Genomic DNA, 17826 nt, shown 5'->3' on the forward strand with positions numbered 1-17826 from the left:
CGTGTGTGTTTGTGTGTGCCTGTGTGTGTTTGGACTTTTTCCAGAGTACCTGAAGTGTTTTGTGTGTATACGGCTGTGATTTATGCAGATGCACAGATCCAGAGGATTCATTTCCTTGTCCTTCCTGTCAGAACTTCCTGTCTCTGCCTCTCATTGGAGGCTGTAATGAGGACTGAGCCAGCCTTCAGTGCACCACAGGAACAGCAGTGTTGAACCTGGCTATTAGGCAGCTTTGATCAATACCCCCTACTTCCTTCCACATAACACAGGGGCTAGTGTTAGTATATGTGTGCCACTTGCCACTTCTGAATGGAGGAACATATCTAAATAAGTTGATTTATGCTGGTTGGGTTGAGTTTTAATCCCTGATACACACAGAGTTGTTTTGTCTTTTGTGAAGGTGGATATGTTTTGGTGATGGGTGTCTCTTATGCACGTGTGTGTGTTTGCTGTCAGTGCAATGCCCGTGCATGCCGCAGCAAAATAGGAATCAGCACCATGTAAGACACATGGCACCATTAACTGTCTGATTTGATTTTCATGAAAGCTCTATAGTGTGTGTTTTGTTTGCAGCATATATCTGTGCTTGTGTGGCTGTATGTTGCTTTTAAAGAGAGAACAAGAACACAGAATGCTGAACGCAGCTGGCTCTGTTTGCCCTTTGTGTAATGAGACCCTTTGTCAGTGTCCAGGGTGGGTCTTTGTCACCCAGAGTGATATTTAAGCCTTGTACAAAAGATAAGAAGGCATGTGGAGCACATTGAAAAAACAAGAGAATTAAGAGGGTCACAGAGAGGAGCGTACAAAATAAGAGTGAGGTAAATGCATGGAGTAAAACTGCTGAAACACAATAAACTGGAGTTAGTAATAGTAAGCTTTTCATTCATTTTGAGAGAAACTTAAGGATGTAACAGAGGAGTACAGAGATAAGAAGAAAGACTGTTTTGTGCCCCACATGAGAGAGACGCAAAGAATAAAGGGAGAAAAGAGGATTCTGTGGCAGACTTGTGGGATAGATTGAGGGATGTGCAGATGTGAAAGAATGCTGCTAAGAGGGGATGGGTGTGAAAGAAATATATAAATAAGAGTAAAAAATTAAGGGAGAAGTGTGGCTGGAGATGGAGGATGATGTAAACCTTTGGGAGACTTACGTTTAAAATACTGATTGATTGATTATTTATTTATTTAAGCCTCGGAAAACATATTGAGGAATAAGACCCTCATTTACAATGGTGCCGAGGGTACAGTGAAGAGTTAATACATTGAAAGAAAAAATAAATAGATAAGAATGAAATAAATATGCATATATATACAGTAATACAAGGGGGGTCCTAAACAATCATTTTTGACGATTCAATAAAAAACTATGGTTAAGTCAACTAACAGTTACAATCACTGCAGGAGAAGTCAGTTTTACATGAGACAAGATTTGAGAATTCCCTTAATGAAATAAATAATTACAACTTTAAAGATTTTTGGACCTCATTCCAAATGTAGGGAGCCCTATAACAGAAAGCTGTCTTCCCCAAGTTAGTGTTAACACGAGGCGGGTATAATGAAAGCCAGCTCTTGGAGCGGGTATTAAAGTTATTACAATTCCAGCTGATGAGAGAGGAGAGATATATTGGCAGTAGCCCAATGATTGTTTTGTAAATATAGATCTTCCAATGACCATCCCTTTTTTTCAGGGCCAGCCAACCGTGTTGTAAAGAGTACAGTGGTCGATCTTGTGTGCCTTAGTGGTCACATGAACTACAAAGACATGACTCTATTTCAGGACTATCACAAATCATCAAATGCAAGCAGGCGTGATTAGAACGTATCAGTGCTTTCCACTGTTATTTAGGTTCCTTTCATTGGGACGCAGGCTGTTAGATGATAGCCCATAAGGGACATCTGTACAGTATGGGCCCTTCCCTGGACCAGGGACCATGAGCTAATGCCTTTTGACGCCTTTTGACGGCTTTAGGGATGTGTTGGGAATTTGCCTCATTGGTGCCACTGTAACAGCCAACAGCTCACTGTTGGAGAGAAGTGTGAGTCACTCTGCGTTATTTGTTCAGATGACACTTCAGGAACAGATTCTCACCCCATACAGAGATTTCCCCATGCCAGCTGTGTGGGCTGCACATACAATTTAATATATTTCCATATTGACATTTAAAAAAAACAGGCATATCAACTCAGTCAGTGTTTCACATCTGTATGCCTGCAAAAGCTAGGTTTCTTAGTCAAAGGCTGTGTGTTCTTGTATTTAACAGAAATAATCAAAAACCACCTATGCTGATCCACTTCACTGGTCAGCTGGCAGGGGGTGGTGACTGATGCTGACCCATATACCTGCTGGATCAAACCATATCTAAAGAAAAATGTGTCAGTGTACAAGTGATTCAGACCTTGAATTAGATTTTTCTTTGTGTTACAGTTTGGTTGAAAGGACAGAGAAATGGTGCAATTTCGTTCCAATTTAAATATCAGTTAGCTTTCGCCATCTCAAATGTTTCCTACACATAAGTCAACCATCAGCACACATACATGTGCCCCCCTCCTCTGACCAGCCTCCAATAATTTTGAATCATGGCATTATAATTAGATCATGGCTATGTTGTGACATTACCTAGCTGACTTTATTAATAGATCAGATTTGTTTGTGCCCCAAACTTGTCGTCCATCTTTGTCCATCTATGTCTCACCAAGCATGTTTTGGACTTTTAACTTTTAAAATGATGGTCACATACACTTAACATGTGTTAATAATTAATTCTCGTCTTTATTACACGTTAAAAGAGTCTGACCCATAGTTTGACTTTGATCTGTGAGCAAAACTCACTATACACTTACAGATAATGAAAGCGATGCTCTACTATAATACAAGACATCAACATGCAGTTTCTGCCATGATTGTAGCCAATATATTTACACTTAGTGTATATATGCTTGTGTTTGTTTGTCTCGCTTCAAGAGAAGACATTCTCTTTGATTATTAAAATGGCTCTTATGACTTATAATTGGTGGAGCTGAAGAAAACTTAGACTCTGTCCATGGTGCTGAAACTCTGTCAGAGGGGACATTCCCTTCACCCATCACCACAGTTATTTGTACACAGAAAAGGAACATCACTACTCCTTTTCTATTAAACTTTATTGAATTATTATTATTATTTCAGAAATTTGGGATAAGACCACCCCTTTATCAGTTTGCTTTGGAGGTGTGTAAACAGGCAGGTCCATACTACAGAAAATTATAAAAAATATGATATTGTTCCCTAAATGAGTAGCATATTAAAAGACGTGTGGTATCAGTGCTTTAGGTCAGTTCTAGGTATGTGCCCTTTAGTCTTATGGGTGGTCATTTATTTTTAGAATGTTAATTACCTGAGATACATTCTATATTTATGTATATGTGAGTCTTGTATGTGTGTTAAATTGATATAGAGAATCTGTTTTTTTTAAATGGATCCTTAGACTAAAGTGTTTGAGAACAGAAGAAGCCAAGCCACTCCCCAGGCAGACAGACTTCAGACAGACTCAAGAGATATTAAGCAAACAGAACAACTACAACAGACAGATTCGAGGCAACGCATTGTCCTGAAACACACAGGTCAAAAAAGCAGGGAGATAAACAAACAGAGCGAAAGAGCCCGTTGTAGACAGAAAGGCAGATAAAGAAAGTAAGACTATGTGCATGAAACAGTTACATGCTTATAAAGAGGTAAATACAGGGATCGGTAGACAGAGCTACCATAAGACATACAGTTCTTTGAGATACAATCATATTCCATTAAATATACAATTTAATGCTATTATCAACATAGAATCGTGTTGTCATTTTTGACTGTTTAGAGTATGATGCAGAAGTACTGGGAATAAGTATTTCCCATAACCAGTCATTTCTAGTACATTTCGATATCTCAATACAGAAAGGCTATCTGAATAATACTGAACAATATATTGGAAATCCAACTCTATTGTCTTCAATCACCATCTCTTAAACCAGTATAATTACTGTGGGAGAAAGACAATCCTTACCAAAAAACCATTCTGGAGAACAGCTCTGTTTGTTGGGTTATATACACACATAACTTTCGACAACTCAAGAATGTTGAAAGTCTTGATATGATAATAAAACTCTCACAACATCTTACTTTGTAACTTTGTAAACACTAATTTGTCTGTCTAACCCGAGTGTTTTCGCTATTAAACAGTGACAAAGGAGCGTCGCTTATCGTCTTGAGTACCAAACGGTTGATGTGTGATGTGTGAAGGACTTTCTTTATAAACTTTTGATAAAGGTCTAATAACTATTTTCAAGTTTTGGTTGAAAGACAGATACACAAAGTGCTTTTGAGGGAGGGACAGAAGGAGGAGAACAAACATGGAGGAGGGGTTGCTATAGAGACTAAGGATCAGTTGTTGTTGCCGTAGGAACACCAACAGATGCTGGACTTAATGAGACACTAGACTGACAAGGCCTTTACTGATGGACATAAACAGAACTAGGACATGGACATAAACAACAACATAGACCTACAAATTCTAAAAGCTACTGTGAACTTGTGAACATTTCATCACTTGCAAACATTTCATTTTATCGGCTACGCACTTGGCCTGGGCTCAGGGAAGTGCGTACTTTGGTGAGATTTAGGACATGCAATATGTTTAAATTTAAATAAACAAATTCTGTTTCATTTAAAAAACAACAAAAACATTCAGTCTATAAGTGTCATTGCGGATAACCCAGGAAGGATAAACTAAAACCTCACTCTGCACCATAGACTGTTAATTAAAAGTTCTGCACACAACGTGCAGCACAAATAAACTATAAAAACTACGAGGAGGGAGACAGATTTACCACAGGACCATCAAAGAACAGCAGGAGCTAAGCACCAGACGATCAAAGCGCTCATATTCTGCACTGAGCTTTGCAAAGTTCAAATTCCTAGCATGTGTGTGTCAGTGAGTATAGAAATGAACATTCAATAGAAATTGAAAGCTGTATTTTAGTCAGTGGAGGAGAAGACAGAATCACTGTGGGGCAGGGATTGAGCTGCAAATGGGAATAATCATCCAGCAGCCTGAAGAACAGCGAACAGGATGGAGTGATACTAAAGAGCAGCGAGCCTGCATGGTGCTGAAGGGGTTTTTCTTTCTTTCAACCTTCATGAGTGATACTCAATTTGCTGTAAGATGCAAATTCACCACTAGATGCCACAGAATTTTACACAGTGAACCTTTAATAACACATACAATAGAAATTTGATTCTTCGCAAAGTTATGTTCTGACCTTCATCTTGTATGTGTTGGTGCCAGAACCAGTCTTCAAATGCAGTGACATGCCCCTTATATGTTTTTCAGGTCACATTTTTAAATCTGTGTACTACATCATGTGCTATACGCTATAATAGTACATTTTGATACCTCCTGTGCTTCGCGTGTCTGTATCGCGATAACAAAGAAGCAGCCGTAGATATGAATCTCACGATAAACATTTTAATTTACCATGGACCATCAGTTGTTAGTTTAAGGCGCCAGGTCCAGTGCTCTGTACGACTGTGGTTCCTCGTGGTCAACGGCCTCAGTGTCCTCTGGGATAATGAAGCTGGTGGTTGGAGAAGCAGAATGGCTCTCCATGTGTACAGCTCACGTGTAATGGACACTTCGAGGTGGTGACAGCAGACGCTGTAACCAGAGCAGGGCCTGAGGTTGTATGTGTTTTGTCTTCATGATAGAGACGTCAGTGGGTGATGCAAATGTGGCTACATTAGCTGAAGGCGCCAGATTTCATTTATTATGAATTATGAACTTAGATCAGGCGATTGCAGCTGCTTCACGGGGAATAGTTGAGCTGCTGGTTATTATGTCATTAATTAATAAATATGAATGAGACTCTGTCCTCACTCTGTTATGGGCTGTTTAGGCAAATAAGTCATTTTGTGATCAAGCAAAGCAACACTTGATGACAATGAATAGTAGATGGATAAACTGGGGGGACAGTATGGCGCCAGTATATCAGGCTCTGGGTTTTCACTGGGTACTCTGGTTTTAATCTACAGATCAATGACATGCAGCTTAGGTTCACTGGAGACTATTAACTGCCCGAGAGTATGAATGTGAGGGTGGGCATTTGTCGCTATATAATGGACTAATGATAAGTCAAGGGTGCACCCTCGCCTCTCGCTCAATGTTAGCTGGGATTGGCTCTAACCCCCCACCATGACTCTTAAAGGACAAGCGTTATATAATAATGGATGGATGAATTAATTATATGGTATCAGGGGTAGATGGAAACCCAGACCGGATGTGAGATGATTGACTGAAGTATAGTGAAGTGATATCAACACAGCTTTCATAACTCCTGTTTTCACATCCACAGTGTTAATGTCTCACAGATTTTTCCTTAATGTTGTTTGTTAGTTGTGACGAACACAGGAGCAGGAATAGACATGATAGGCGTGTTTATTGTTAGGTCATAATTATTCAATCATAGACAGAATTGGCTTGATTTAGTTTTCTCCTGCTTCATCTCAAATAAATGCAGTGGGAGCTGTGCAGCCAGTGATACAACCTCCAGACTGACTCATGGAGCGCGTAGCTCTGCAAAGGCCAAACAGTCCTCTATATCCCCTCGTAGACATCAGGCCCCTAAATGTGCCATATTTTTTTTTGTTTTGTCATTTTGATCTTAATCCCTTGGATGATGGTGACAATTAAACTAACAGAAACTTGTAGAGCTGAAGTTCTAACTCAACAAATCAATGCGTTGATCATCAGAAAATTCAGCAGCTACAGTATGTACAGTACATAGCCGTAGTACAGGTCTAATTTGATGTTTAGTCATCCCAGCATATGGTCCATCAGCAACCAACAGGAATGCAGAGGATAGCCACATCCACAGCTGGTATTGTTTCATGCTACAACCATAATTGTCTAAAACAATGTAACGATCTAAGGTGAGATATTTAACGTTTGTTTCAAATCTAGCGTCTAGCTGTATGGGATAGCGTAATTTATATAATCATAGTGATTTAAATGAAATGAATCAAATCCTAAGACCAGTGCCCGCACCAATGTACTGGAAAGGGCATGTGTATTTCTCTGTGATATATTTTAGTGAGGTATAGATCTTCACATTCATCTCTCATTCATCTCTTCATCTTCAGACTTTATTTCTTGATGTTTACAATTAATACAAAGATGCCACTGACTGAAGATGTGCTTTGGCTTGTGGCAAGACGCAGAGTACATTAGCATAGTGATAGACCATCCCTAGGGTATGTTGCATGTGAATAACCCTCTCCCTCCTCACTTACACATACACTTACACTTACACACACACTTACACACACACACTTACAATTACACTTACACTTACACACACACACACACTGTTGGCTTTCACTGTTGCCATCCACCCTCCCTCCATCAGCCCATGCTTCTTCAGACAAAACCCCCATCCTCACCACCAAACATGCCCCGAACCATTTCCCCCAACCCCCCATGTGGTTAGAGTCAGCCCACTGATGAGGAACCATCCAGTTACCATAGCAACAGGAGGCGGTTGCTTTGGCGACAAAAGGGAAGAGGGGCTTCCTCGATGTGTAGCGAGGATGGGGAGGAAGGCTGCCAAGGAGATGCGATCTGGCTATAAATAGACATCCCTTTAAGACTGTCTGTCTCCCTCCATAAATTGTCTCTCCAGCACTTCCCTCACGCCCACCGCTCCCCACACCACCATTACACCTATGATCACCTCTTCCTCCTGGTCCTGCTTTGAGTGATACATTTGCATCCAGAAAACCCTGTCTATTTTCAGGTAACAGCAAAGGAATGTCTTACATTTCTAGCAAACGAGCTGTCTGCCATTTTTAGAACTACCACAACACTTGAAAATCCTGCGTGGGATTGTTAGTTTGTTACACATTTTACACGAAGCAGGAAGGAAGCTGTTCGACGAGACAAGACAACCATGTTGGCTGATATAAACAACAAAACACAGATTTTTTTGTGAGATAAATAAACGTATTGAAATAAAATTGGTTACATCACAAATATGAAGCACTGTCCTCATGAACTATCACAATGAGAGTGTTTTAACACATCACACATTTTGATTGCTTTTGGTTTGATCAGAAAGACAGGAGAGGTGAGCATTTCCTTTATGTGTCCAAAATATCCTGGATACGAAGGCTGCCATCATGCGCCTGTGATGTAGAAATGCCGGAGACGTGCAGTTAAGAACGGGGGAAGGAGCCGTAGCATGGACATTCAACTGACACACGTTCTCAGACAACCACGAGTCAGTCTCAGCTCAATCATAACATTTCTCCCTGAAAATCAAATCATTAAATTAGTTTATTAATACCAAATTTATCATAAACATTAACACTTGAACATATGGAGTGTTTTTTAAGAACTACCTATGATGACAAAAACCTTATCGAGGAAAACATTTATTTTAAGTTTTTTTTGCCCAGGTCCTGTTCACTAACATGGAGGAGGCAGGGTTTATGAGCTATACTGAAGCCAGTCCCCAGGGGGCGATTGAGATGCTTTAGCTTAACTTTTGGGAAGCAGTAATGTCGTCCATAAACCTTGAACAACAAAACATTTTGGAAAAACAGGGAAGCCCAGATGGTGTGTTGTGCCTATTAAAGCACTGGTTTGTCATTTGTGGGTTACATAGGCCCAAACAGGACTGGGCTACGTCCATTTGACACAAAGCAGATTTGATGTTTACTGTTAACTCTGAAGCTTAAACAATTTTTCCAACATGCATTGGAATAATGACAGACTCGGTTATTAAACTGAAGCATCACCATCCAATGAATCAAGCAGCAACAATTAAACCCATTGACTGGAACAAGCCGTGAGCAACACCAGAAAAACCGCATACATTACTGTTTGTGTTTCCCCCCTAACAGACTTATCACAAATACTGTTTAGTCATGCTAGCAGTGTTTGGTCTTGAAGATTGGCTGTGTCAATTTGGTTGCTACTCAGCCGTGGTCAAGCCTGAAAAATCTCAGCAAAAAGTTGATGAATAGCAATTTTGTGCAGATGTCTCCAGATGATTCGCTTTTTTGCGTTTTAAGATCCCCTGACATTACTCTAGTGCCATCAACTGGAAAGAGTGTACACTTATATAATAACATAAACATTTACATGATGGATGAACATTACATCTTGTAGTGATATTTGTGGCCCCCCCTAGGGTGCATCCTGATTTTGTACATTTCTATTTGGTTATTACTGACTTCAAATCCTTTAATCAGAATCAGAATCAGAATGTATTTATTGCCAAGTAGGTTTACACCTACGAGGAATTTGCTCTGGTTATTAAAGGGAGCTTCTAGAACCGGTACTTTAACTAATGACTGTGACAGACCTGAGTTACAGTTTCAAGCAAAGTAACTATGTCCCCAAATGTAAAAAGTTTGCACTGTGGGAATCACATGGCTTCCTTTTGTCGTGAATAAACAACATCCTATAAAGGTGGCACGTGGTGCTTTAGTGGCCATATATTTAGTCTTTCCTGTTTGCCCTCATAATGGCCTGCACGGGTTATTAGGCACAGTCTTCCAGTCTGTCGTCCACTGGGATTATGTAATACTTTGTATAGTGTGTGTGTGTGTGTGTGTGTGTGTGTGTGTGTGTGTATGTTTGTGACTTTGCCAGCCAACCACTCAGACAGGGTGAGGTCATCTATTTGGTGGACTCTGTGTGTGTGTGTGTGTGTGTGTGTGTGTGTGTGTGTGTGTGTGTGTGTGTGTGTGTGTGTGTGTGTGTGTGTGTGTGTGTGTGTGTGTGTGTGTGTGTGTGTGTGTGTGTGTGTGTGTGTGTGTGTGTGTGTGTGTGTGTGTGTCTATATTGTCCCCATCGTACTCTGGTGTCAGTTTTGTACAACAAACAGCAATCAGACAGGGAAAGAAGTTTGGAAAAACCATGACATATCTGATACACAGAGGCAGCGACTGTACCCCAGCCTCGAGCTTGTCTACCCACCTGTCCATGCCTCCGTCCCTCCCTGTGTGTCTCCCTGTCTGTCTGTGCAGGTGTGATGTGAAAAGAGTGACAGTCAGTGACTAATGTTGTGATGGAAGGCTCAGGGTCATGTGACCAGACATGCAGTTTGGGGAATGGAACAGGCTCTAGCCGATGTGACAGTGCTGTGATTGAGATGGTTTGTGGCCGAAATATGTTCTCTAGCTGTGATGTAGCTGCCTTTTAATGGTGTCCAAACATGTAGGCGTCACCAGGAGCTGTTGGAATGGACTGTTGGCTGGACTGAAGGTAGGGAGAAGGCACACTCAGATCTCATGTGAATACAATCAGGGTTGAGAACGAAACTCACCGGAGACAGGGCCTGGTAAGGACCCGAGCAGGTCAGCCTTAGGTAGTGCTGGAAAAAGCAGTCATCCAGATGCAGCTTCTGGAAGAAGTTAAATTCCATAACCTGTGTATGTATGGTCATTTTGGACCAAACACTATGTCTCCGGCTTCTCTAGCGCTTCCAAAACAGGTTCAAAGCAATTTGTTGTCACTTATGCCTGTTTTATTCTATTCTAATGCTGAGCGAATATCGCAAGTCAAATTTGGCTAAAGTTGGATTCAACTTGAAGCAACACTACGATTTGCTTTGCCAGAAGAAGGGAAAGTTTTATTTGCCCCTCGCTTGGGATAGTTGAAAGTGAAGCAGGAGGCGAAGGTTTGCGTGACCTGTCCCATCCAGGTCATTTTGCTCTATGGGCTGACATAGAAGTAAATAAGGTTAAGGTGAAGATGCCCTTTGGATTGGGATATGCATGTCTGCTGTGATGTGGCTGTCAATGTATTTCACTGGCGGTCAGCGTTACTGCTCTTAACCCAAACAGAACCCATAAGTGAAGGTTAGAAAATGACCTTTAGTGTTTTTGTCAGTGCAAAAACAAGATAAAGTGAATAAATCCAGACAGAAGCACTGTGCCCCTCAGCCATCTGTGTCGTCCTGTCCTGCTCTGTCCTGTAACGGTGGCAGGATGTGACATGTGTGCACACACGGAATATCCACTGCTCTCATTCCACTCCAGCCTCCTTTATCCCCCCTTCTTTATGACTCTCTACCTCCCCCTCTTCCTGCCACTCCATCCTTTACCTACCTTCTCTTTTCTAGTAATTCTTCCTGATACCCTATTTTCATTCTTCTTCGTTCCTCCGGCTTTTCCTCCATTCGTTCCTCGATTTATCCTCCTCTGTCTACGTCCCCCTCACCCACAGTCCCGCCATCCCTCGTTCTATCCCTTTTTGCCCTGCTGCTTGTTAAAAATCCTTGTTTTCTGCCAAAGTTCACCCTTTAGTCCAAAGACTCAGCCACAGGAGCGGCTGTAACTGGCGGCTATTTTGACTGGCACTGGACCCACTCCCCTGAATGGGAATGTGGTCTCAGACAGTCTCATAATTGAGCATGCTGTATGTTATTAATCCCCCATTACACATAGAACATATAATATTATCACAGCTAATCTATATTTACAGATGTGTTTGCATCTGTAACTTAATTAGAGGAAAGTAATTGTGTGAAAGCAGTTTGCATGTATTTATCATATTGTGCATTTTTGTGCAGATTATTGTTAGTTTTTTCAGTATGGATTATTCTCACCTATACTTGCAAGGACTTTACAGATGTGCAGGGGCCTTGTAATGCTTCCAAAGCCTTAATGTGAAACATCTGGAATGTTAAAGTTAAACTCACAGTAGCTTAAAGCTGGAGTACAGCACTTTGCAAACGAATGAACATTTGCGATAGCCCTCTCTAAATAAATTCACACAGTGCTCATTCAGTGACAGGAAAATCCTTCTTTTTGCAGCATACTGGAGAAATTACATCTGGTATCTTTGACAACATTCCTGTACTTAAATTTGAATTAACTGCAGAATAAGAACAATGTTTTTCTTAAAAATACAAACAGATCACCAGAGTGGTAACTAAGAAATATCTACGCATAGGCTCTACTGTGTTGAAATGTACATAATCCGGAGTCGGTCAACAGGGAGGAAGTGTCGAGTTTGCTTAAACATTAAGCTCTAAACCAAAAAAAAACAATCACATCGGAAAATAACCAGTGCATCATTAACTCACATTCTGTCCAGTAATAGTCTGCCAGTGTCATTTCATTTAAACAGTTTAACTAGAAGACATAATAAGCCATAATGGATCTCAATTAGTTTCTGTGCAGATTGCCAAGCCGACCTTCTGTGAAATTCGATGTCATTATAATGTAAGCGCATGTATAGGCTTGTCTGTCTTTTATGAATATTCTATACATGGTACGTGGCAGTATGACTACTCAGGTACATACACTGTGTGAGAACATGAATTATTTTTATGGATTTTTAGAGCTTGTGTGTGTGTGGGGGGGGGGGGGACGGTGCTTGCGTGTGCGTGTGCATTGTTTCTTCCACATATGAGCAGATTCGCTCTGACAGACATCACAATCTCTTTACCAGAGGCTTCATTCCTCATCTATCTTCCTTATATCCACCTCTGGGTATCAACTTACATCTGAGGCATTGCTTCTGAACACACCGCATGAGATGTGACCTCCCTCAGAATATACATCTGACTTTCCACAGTTTTGTGTGAAAAGTCAACTCACAGTTCATGATATTAGCTCTTGAGCCTTAACAGCTTCTGCTCTCTGATCTAATCCGTCTTTCTTTTTTGCCAACATGAAGGTTTTTAGCCATGAGTATCTTTTTTACATTAAACACAGCCCTGGATGAGACAACAGAGTAAAAGCAAACAGTAACTAATTACAGAGAAGGGGTGTAACAATCAGGTAGAGATGAATATTACTTTAAAATCCATTGTTTGCTGCTGACAAATGACATAGAGTGTGAATGTACAATATACATGCATGCGTATGATGTCTATTGTCTTGATTAAGATATGTTTATTCATACCAAACACATGCACAGACATGCACAACACACCCATGCAATGGCAGGCAAATTCAACCTCTGCATTTAACCCATCTGTGTGCAGGACACACAGAGCAGTGAGCGACCATGTACGGCGCTCGGGGAGCAGATGTTGGGGGAGTAAGGTGCCTTGCTCAGGGGCACTAGACAGGGTAGCGAGACTCTTGGATTTTTGGACAGATCAATCCAGGTTCGTCTTTTGTTGTCTCTCCGTGGAGTTGAACCAGAGACGAACCAGAGACCTCCTCTGCCCATAGTCCAAGTTTCTGCCACTAGACCACCGCCTCTTGAGTTGAAATTCACCCTCTCACCCAAAGCACTTCAGCCCTCACTCAATCCTCCCTAAGGGGACGTCAGAGCTGCTTTTACCATGAAACTGAACTAGAGGGGGAAAAAAGGGTTGAGAGGAGAAAAACGAGGAGCGAAACAGAAAGCTTGAGGGGAGGGGTAATTACTCACTCCACCACTGTGGGTGGGATCTGCAAACTGGCTTTAGCCAACTGACAGCCACAACTTGGTCACATGACTGCCAGAATAATCAGTGAGAGAGAGAGAGAAAGAAGGGAACAAGGGAGAGAGCAGCACATTCAGTTCACCCTCAGCGTGTGATTGAGTTCAGACTGGAGACACAGCACTGAACACACACACAGAGCACAGAGCGCTCCTGAGTGACTGGAGAAAAAGGAGCAACAGAACAGCAAAGAGAAGAAGGAGAGAAGAGAAGAGTGAAGATTACCTGCAGACACCTGAGACTGAGACAAAGGCAGACCGTGAAACAAAGAAAGGGCGAGAAAGAGGGGACAGCATGTCTTCTCTTTCAGATCAGCAGCCTGGCTCTCCTTTCTCCGAGTACAGTGATTTGTGTAAGGTTTCGTCCCTGACACCCACGGTGACAGATCAGAGCTGGGATTGGCAGCACCCCTCAGCCATGGACATGGGCACCCCAAGGAGCTTGGTGGTAGGCGATAGACCTCTGGCACAAACTGGACTCACGGACGAAGACAAGCTGTGCTTCTTCGAACATCCAAGCAGGGGCGGTGTGGACGCAGAGCTGAAGGTGCCAGGGAATGTTGGGGGCATCTCCGGAAGCCCTTCGCTGGGTCATGCCTCTCTAGGCAGTGCTGGAGAGAGCCCAGATAGTCCACTCTCCTCCTCTCTATTCCCCTCCCCAGCTTCACCAGGTAGGCTACCCTCTGCCCTCCCTTGTAGTGGCATCAGCAGGGCTGCTCTGCCACCGGTTCCTGGATCCCCAGTCAGATGTGTGGATCTGCTATCACCGAATAATGCAATGGATCCACACTCAATGGGTGCCTCACCGATGAAGGCATCGCCGGGAGATGGACAATGGAACATTTCCAGTTTTGCCGAATCTAGTCCAAAGATTGCTATGCCCCAGGTGGCCCCTAACTACTGTGTTATAGGAGTTGTCAGTGACAACCATTTGGAGAGTGGGGGTATAAAAGTCGCTGGATCTGGGGCAGCTTTAGGGGCTCAGCAGTTATGCGCGGGCTCTTCAGGGGACAATAGCGATGAGGACGAGATCGAAGAAGGGGAAGAGTTGGAGCCTTGTTTCATGGGACGGGCTGAGCAGCAGAGGAAGGCCATGCGAAGAGCAATGTCTGAATGTTCCCACTTGTTGGTACCCACCAGTCTAGAGCTGCCTGAAAAATACCCAAGTGGAGATGAAGCAGAGCTAGACCAGCTGCCATCGCCCATGAGTGGTCCACGTCGCTCACCGCACTCCATGAAGCGCTCAATGACGGTTGCAGAAGATCAGCCCCAGACCCCACCCCTCACGCTCTCCGCGGCGGGCGCCACGCAAATCGACCTGCGCCAGGACCCGCCTGAACCCCGCCTCTGCCTCTCCCCATTCCCACCACTGAGGGATGGCAATGCTGGTTCAACTCTCTCACCATTAGATGCCTCAATGGAGGGCTTCAGGGTTGAGAAGGAACTTGGTGGTATTATGCTTCCAGTGCCCCTCAGCCCCATGGGGTCAATTGGCATCGACGCCCGCTCTGCTCAGACTGTAGGTGCCAACATGGAAGGAAAAACCGATATCAAATCTGACATGTTTAAAGATGCTCATTTGGACAGAAAGGATGTGGATACTAAAGTTAACACTGGTGCATATGCTGAATTTGGAGCTGGCGACAAACGGACAGTGGCAGGTGGCATAGATGATGACTTCACCATGGGTGGATATACTAACCTTGGCGTGACCTCCAGCACTAACCCCTTCATCACAATGGATGGTAGGTGGAGATGATGATTTCTGTCTCTCCCTTTTAAACTGTCCTTCTGAGAACCAATCATTCCAGTGTGGGAAAATTTAGTTTATTGATTAACCTCTTACCTCCGACTGTTCTGCCTGCAGTATCTGGGCAATATGTAGACATTTGACAGGCAGCTAATATTATAAATGTAAGCATGTAAATATACAGACATATTTAACCCTTTCTTTTTGGACACTGTTGTCAATCTCAAATAAAATGGCCTGTTGAAGAATATAATATAAGTACAACGAAAGGGGGAAAATATGCTGTTTTAGTTTTGCGGTTGAAGGCCACCTGCAGAACGGTGTTGGATGTCATAGGGTAGCGGCTACAGTAAGCAAGCAATTAGTGTCGTCTGTTGCTTTCTGAGTAGTTATGCGGTCTGTGGATTAATTACAATGAAGCACATGGAGAAGGGAAGACTTTTCTGTCAACAATACTAAGGACTCATAATTCAAATAGCAACCCAGCCTCACCCATATATTGAGGTCTAGTAATGAATGTAGGGTAGATGTCGGAAGTTTGCGGGTTTTTTGTTCTTTTGATTCATTATTTGACCGTCAGTTTCTAGCTGGATATGATTTTCTGGCAAGTGTATGCAGATGTTTGGAGAATAGCTGTAGTGGCAGAATGAAAGGAGGAGTGTTAGACGGCGATAGAGACAGAGAGAGAAAGAAAAGCTGAGCCCCCCTCAGGCTACTTGACATTCCATGTTCGTAGTATCTGTTTCATTGTGCGAATCAAACACACAGGACCTATTTTATACACAGATTTGTGACTAATTGTACGTATTATATTAGTTTTTTTTAGTTTTTGCATTCTTGGGCACAGGTGGCTGTCTTCAGCTGTGATTCAGTGTGTGTGTTCATGTGCTTCAGACATGGATGCAACACAATAAGCTTTGAGCATTACTACCCATGCTGACTATCAAGCTGACATATGGATACAGGGTCAGGACAACACTGCTCATTATTGTTGTGCCCCGTTTCCTGTTTGTCTACAGCTCTCTCTCTTTCTAGCCCTTTTTTCTGTCTTTCTGTTACTCTGAATGCTCATTAGATTCCTTGTAAGGACTGACGGAGCCAAAATGGCGGCAGGCAGGTCACGTTGAAAGAGGTTTGCCTTTGAGCCAAAATGGGGTCATTGACCGGGAAGCGGGACCCAGTGTGATGGTGCAGTCTATAATAACAACCTTACACTTTGTCTCTTTACGTTATCTGTGGATGTCTCTGTGTTGTCCTCTCTGCTCACACTGGTTGAGTGTAGCAGAGGCTGCCAGCCTGGTCACTGACTATTAAAGGGGCAGTAATATTTATGTTCTGCCCCCTGAAGTCTAAATGCGAGCATGGCAGCGTCATCTAGCCACAGGCTGTGTGCTTTGTTTATGCATCTGTTTTCTTTCTAACCTAGGTCATGAAAGAATTTCTGTAGCTCCTGTTGTTGTGTGAAAACTATTCATATCTACAGTGAATCATGCTCAAAACTGTTTTCATGGTTCCTTTGGGGAAAATATGATGCTTGGGTGTCCCTATACAGTTGTATAATGTAGGCAAAGCTTGCATGTCTACTATAGATACTATAGATTGGTCTTCTCTATCTCTATAGAGGGGATATGGGGAATAATACTAAGCAGATTTGAAATGGAGTAGAAGAAGAAAGGGGATTGGGTGAGGTAAGAAGAAAAAACAAGAAATAGAGAAAAAAAATGAGGGAGAGATTGAAATTATTTTTTCATGATAGAAAACAGGAAGCCTAGAATTTGGTCAACTATACCTGATAGAAGGAGAGCACATAAAGATAAGAGGGAATGAACAATGGTAAGAAGGGGAAATCGGTGTGTTAATGAAATTAAATCCTCCATAACGCAGCGTTCTCAACATTTTGAAAAGATGGGATTTAAAAAAGTTAAACCCCAAGACACAAAGCAGATCCCACGTTAAACATACACCTGAGCCAGTGGGTATATCTACTGTCATGTCAAATGCTTTTTGTCCAGTGATATTTCCTGGTTTCTGGGAGCTCTTCAGCTGCATTCACTCAGAGAATCAAGCAGATAATTGTCTGATAATGTTTTTCACCTGGAAAGAATGATTGGAATCTTCCCACCAGTTATAGTTAATCATTTTTTGACAGCTTTCGCTAATGATTGTCAGAGTGCTGAAATGCAGCACTGCCCTCAAATGTGTTTGTTTTGTCTTTGTCTTCTTGTATTAAGGTGTACACTGGGGGAGTAACACATTGCAAAGTGAAACACACCTTTTTAAATGTACTTAAAAAAAATTAGAAAGCTTAAAGAGCTGCAATATTTATATGGGAGACTATAGACCACAAATTTATCCAGTCCAGTTTTGAATTGAGGAATCTGCATAATTCACCTTTTTCTCACGCCTCTCATGCTCAATTATCTTTGGATGAATGGTTGGTGAGAAAATGGAAAGACATTTCAACTGAACTAATATTTATAAAGAAATAAAAACAAGGTGTTATGTGCTGATACATCACACTTTTGTTATGAGATTTAAGCATTAGCACAATTGATCCTAGCCCAACTCCCCTAATGGCTAAATAAAGATATGTTTGGAACTTATGCAAAA

The 17826-nt window shown here is 42.1% G+C and overlaps 1 protein-coding gene across 9 annotated transcripts in view; it reads left to right on the plus strand.

The window, feature by feature from the left end:
• LOC133932583 (microtubule-associated protein 4) overlaps positions 1 to 17826 on the plus strand; it is a 93940-nt gene that overhangs the window by 54767 nt on the left and 21347 nt on the right. The window contains exon 1 of one of the 9 annotated variants that reach the window (XM_062379334.1): positions 13130 to 15211. The exons of the other annotated variants lie outside the window; for them this stretch is intronic. Coding sequence (XP_062235318.1) covers positions 13762 to 15211 — 1450 coding nt within the window. The 5' untranslated portion in view covers positions 13130 to 13761. Of the gene's footprint in view, positions 1 to 13129; positions 15212 to 17826 lie in introns of those variants that run through there. 9 annotated transcript variants of the gene reach the window in all.

This window comes from Platichthys flesus, chromosome 21 (assembly GCF_949316205.1).
Source record: "Platichthys flesus chromosome 21, fPlaFle2.1, whole genome shotgun sequence".
Classification (NCBI taxonomy): Eukaryota; Metazoa; Chordata; class Actinopteri; order Pleuronectiformes; family Pleuronectidae; genus Platichthys; species Platichthys flesus.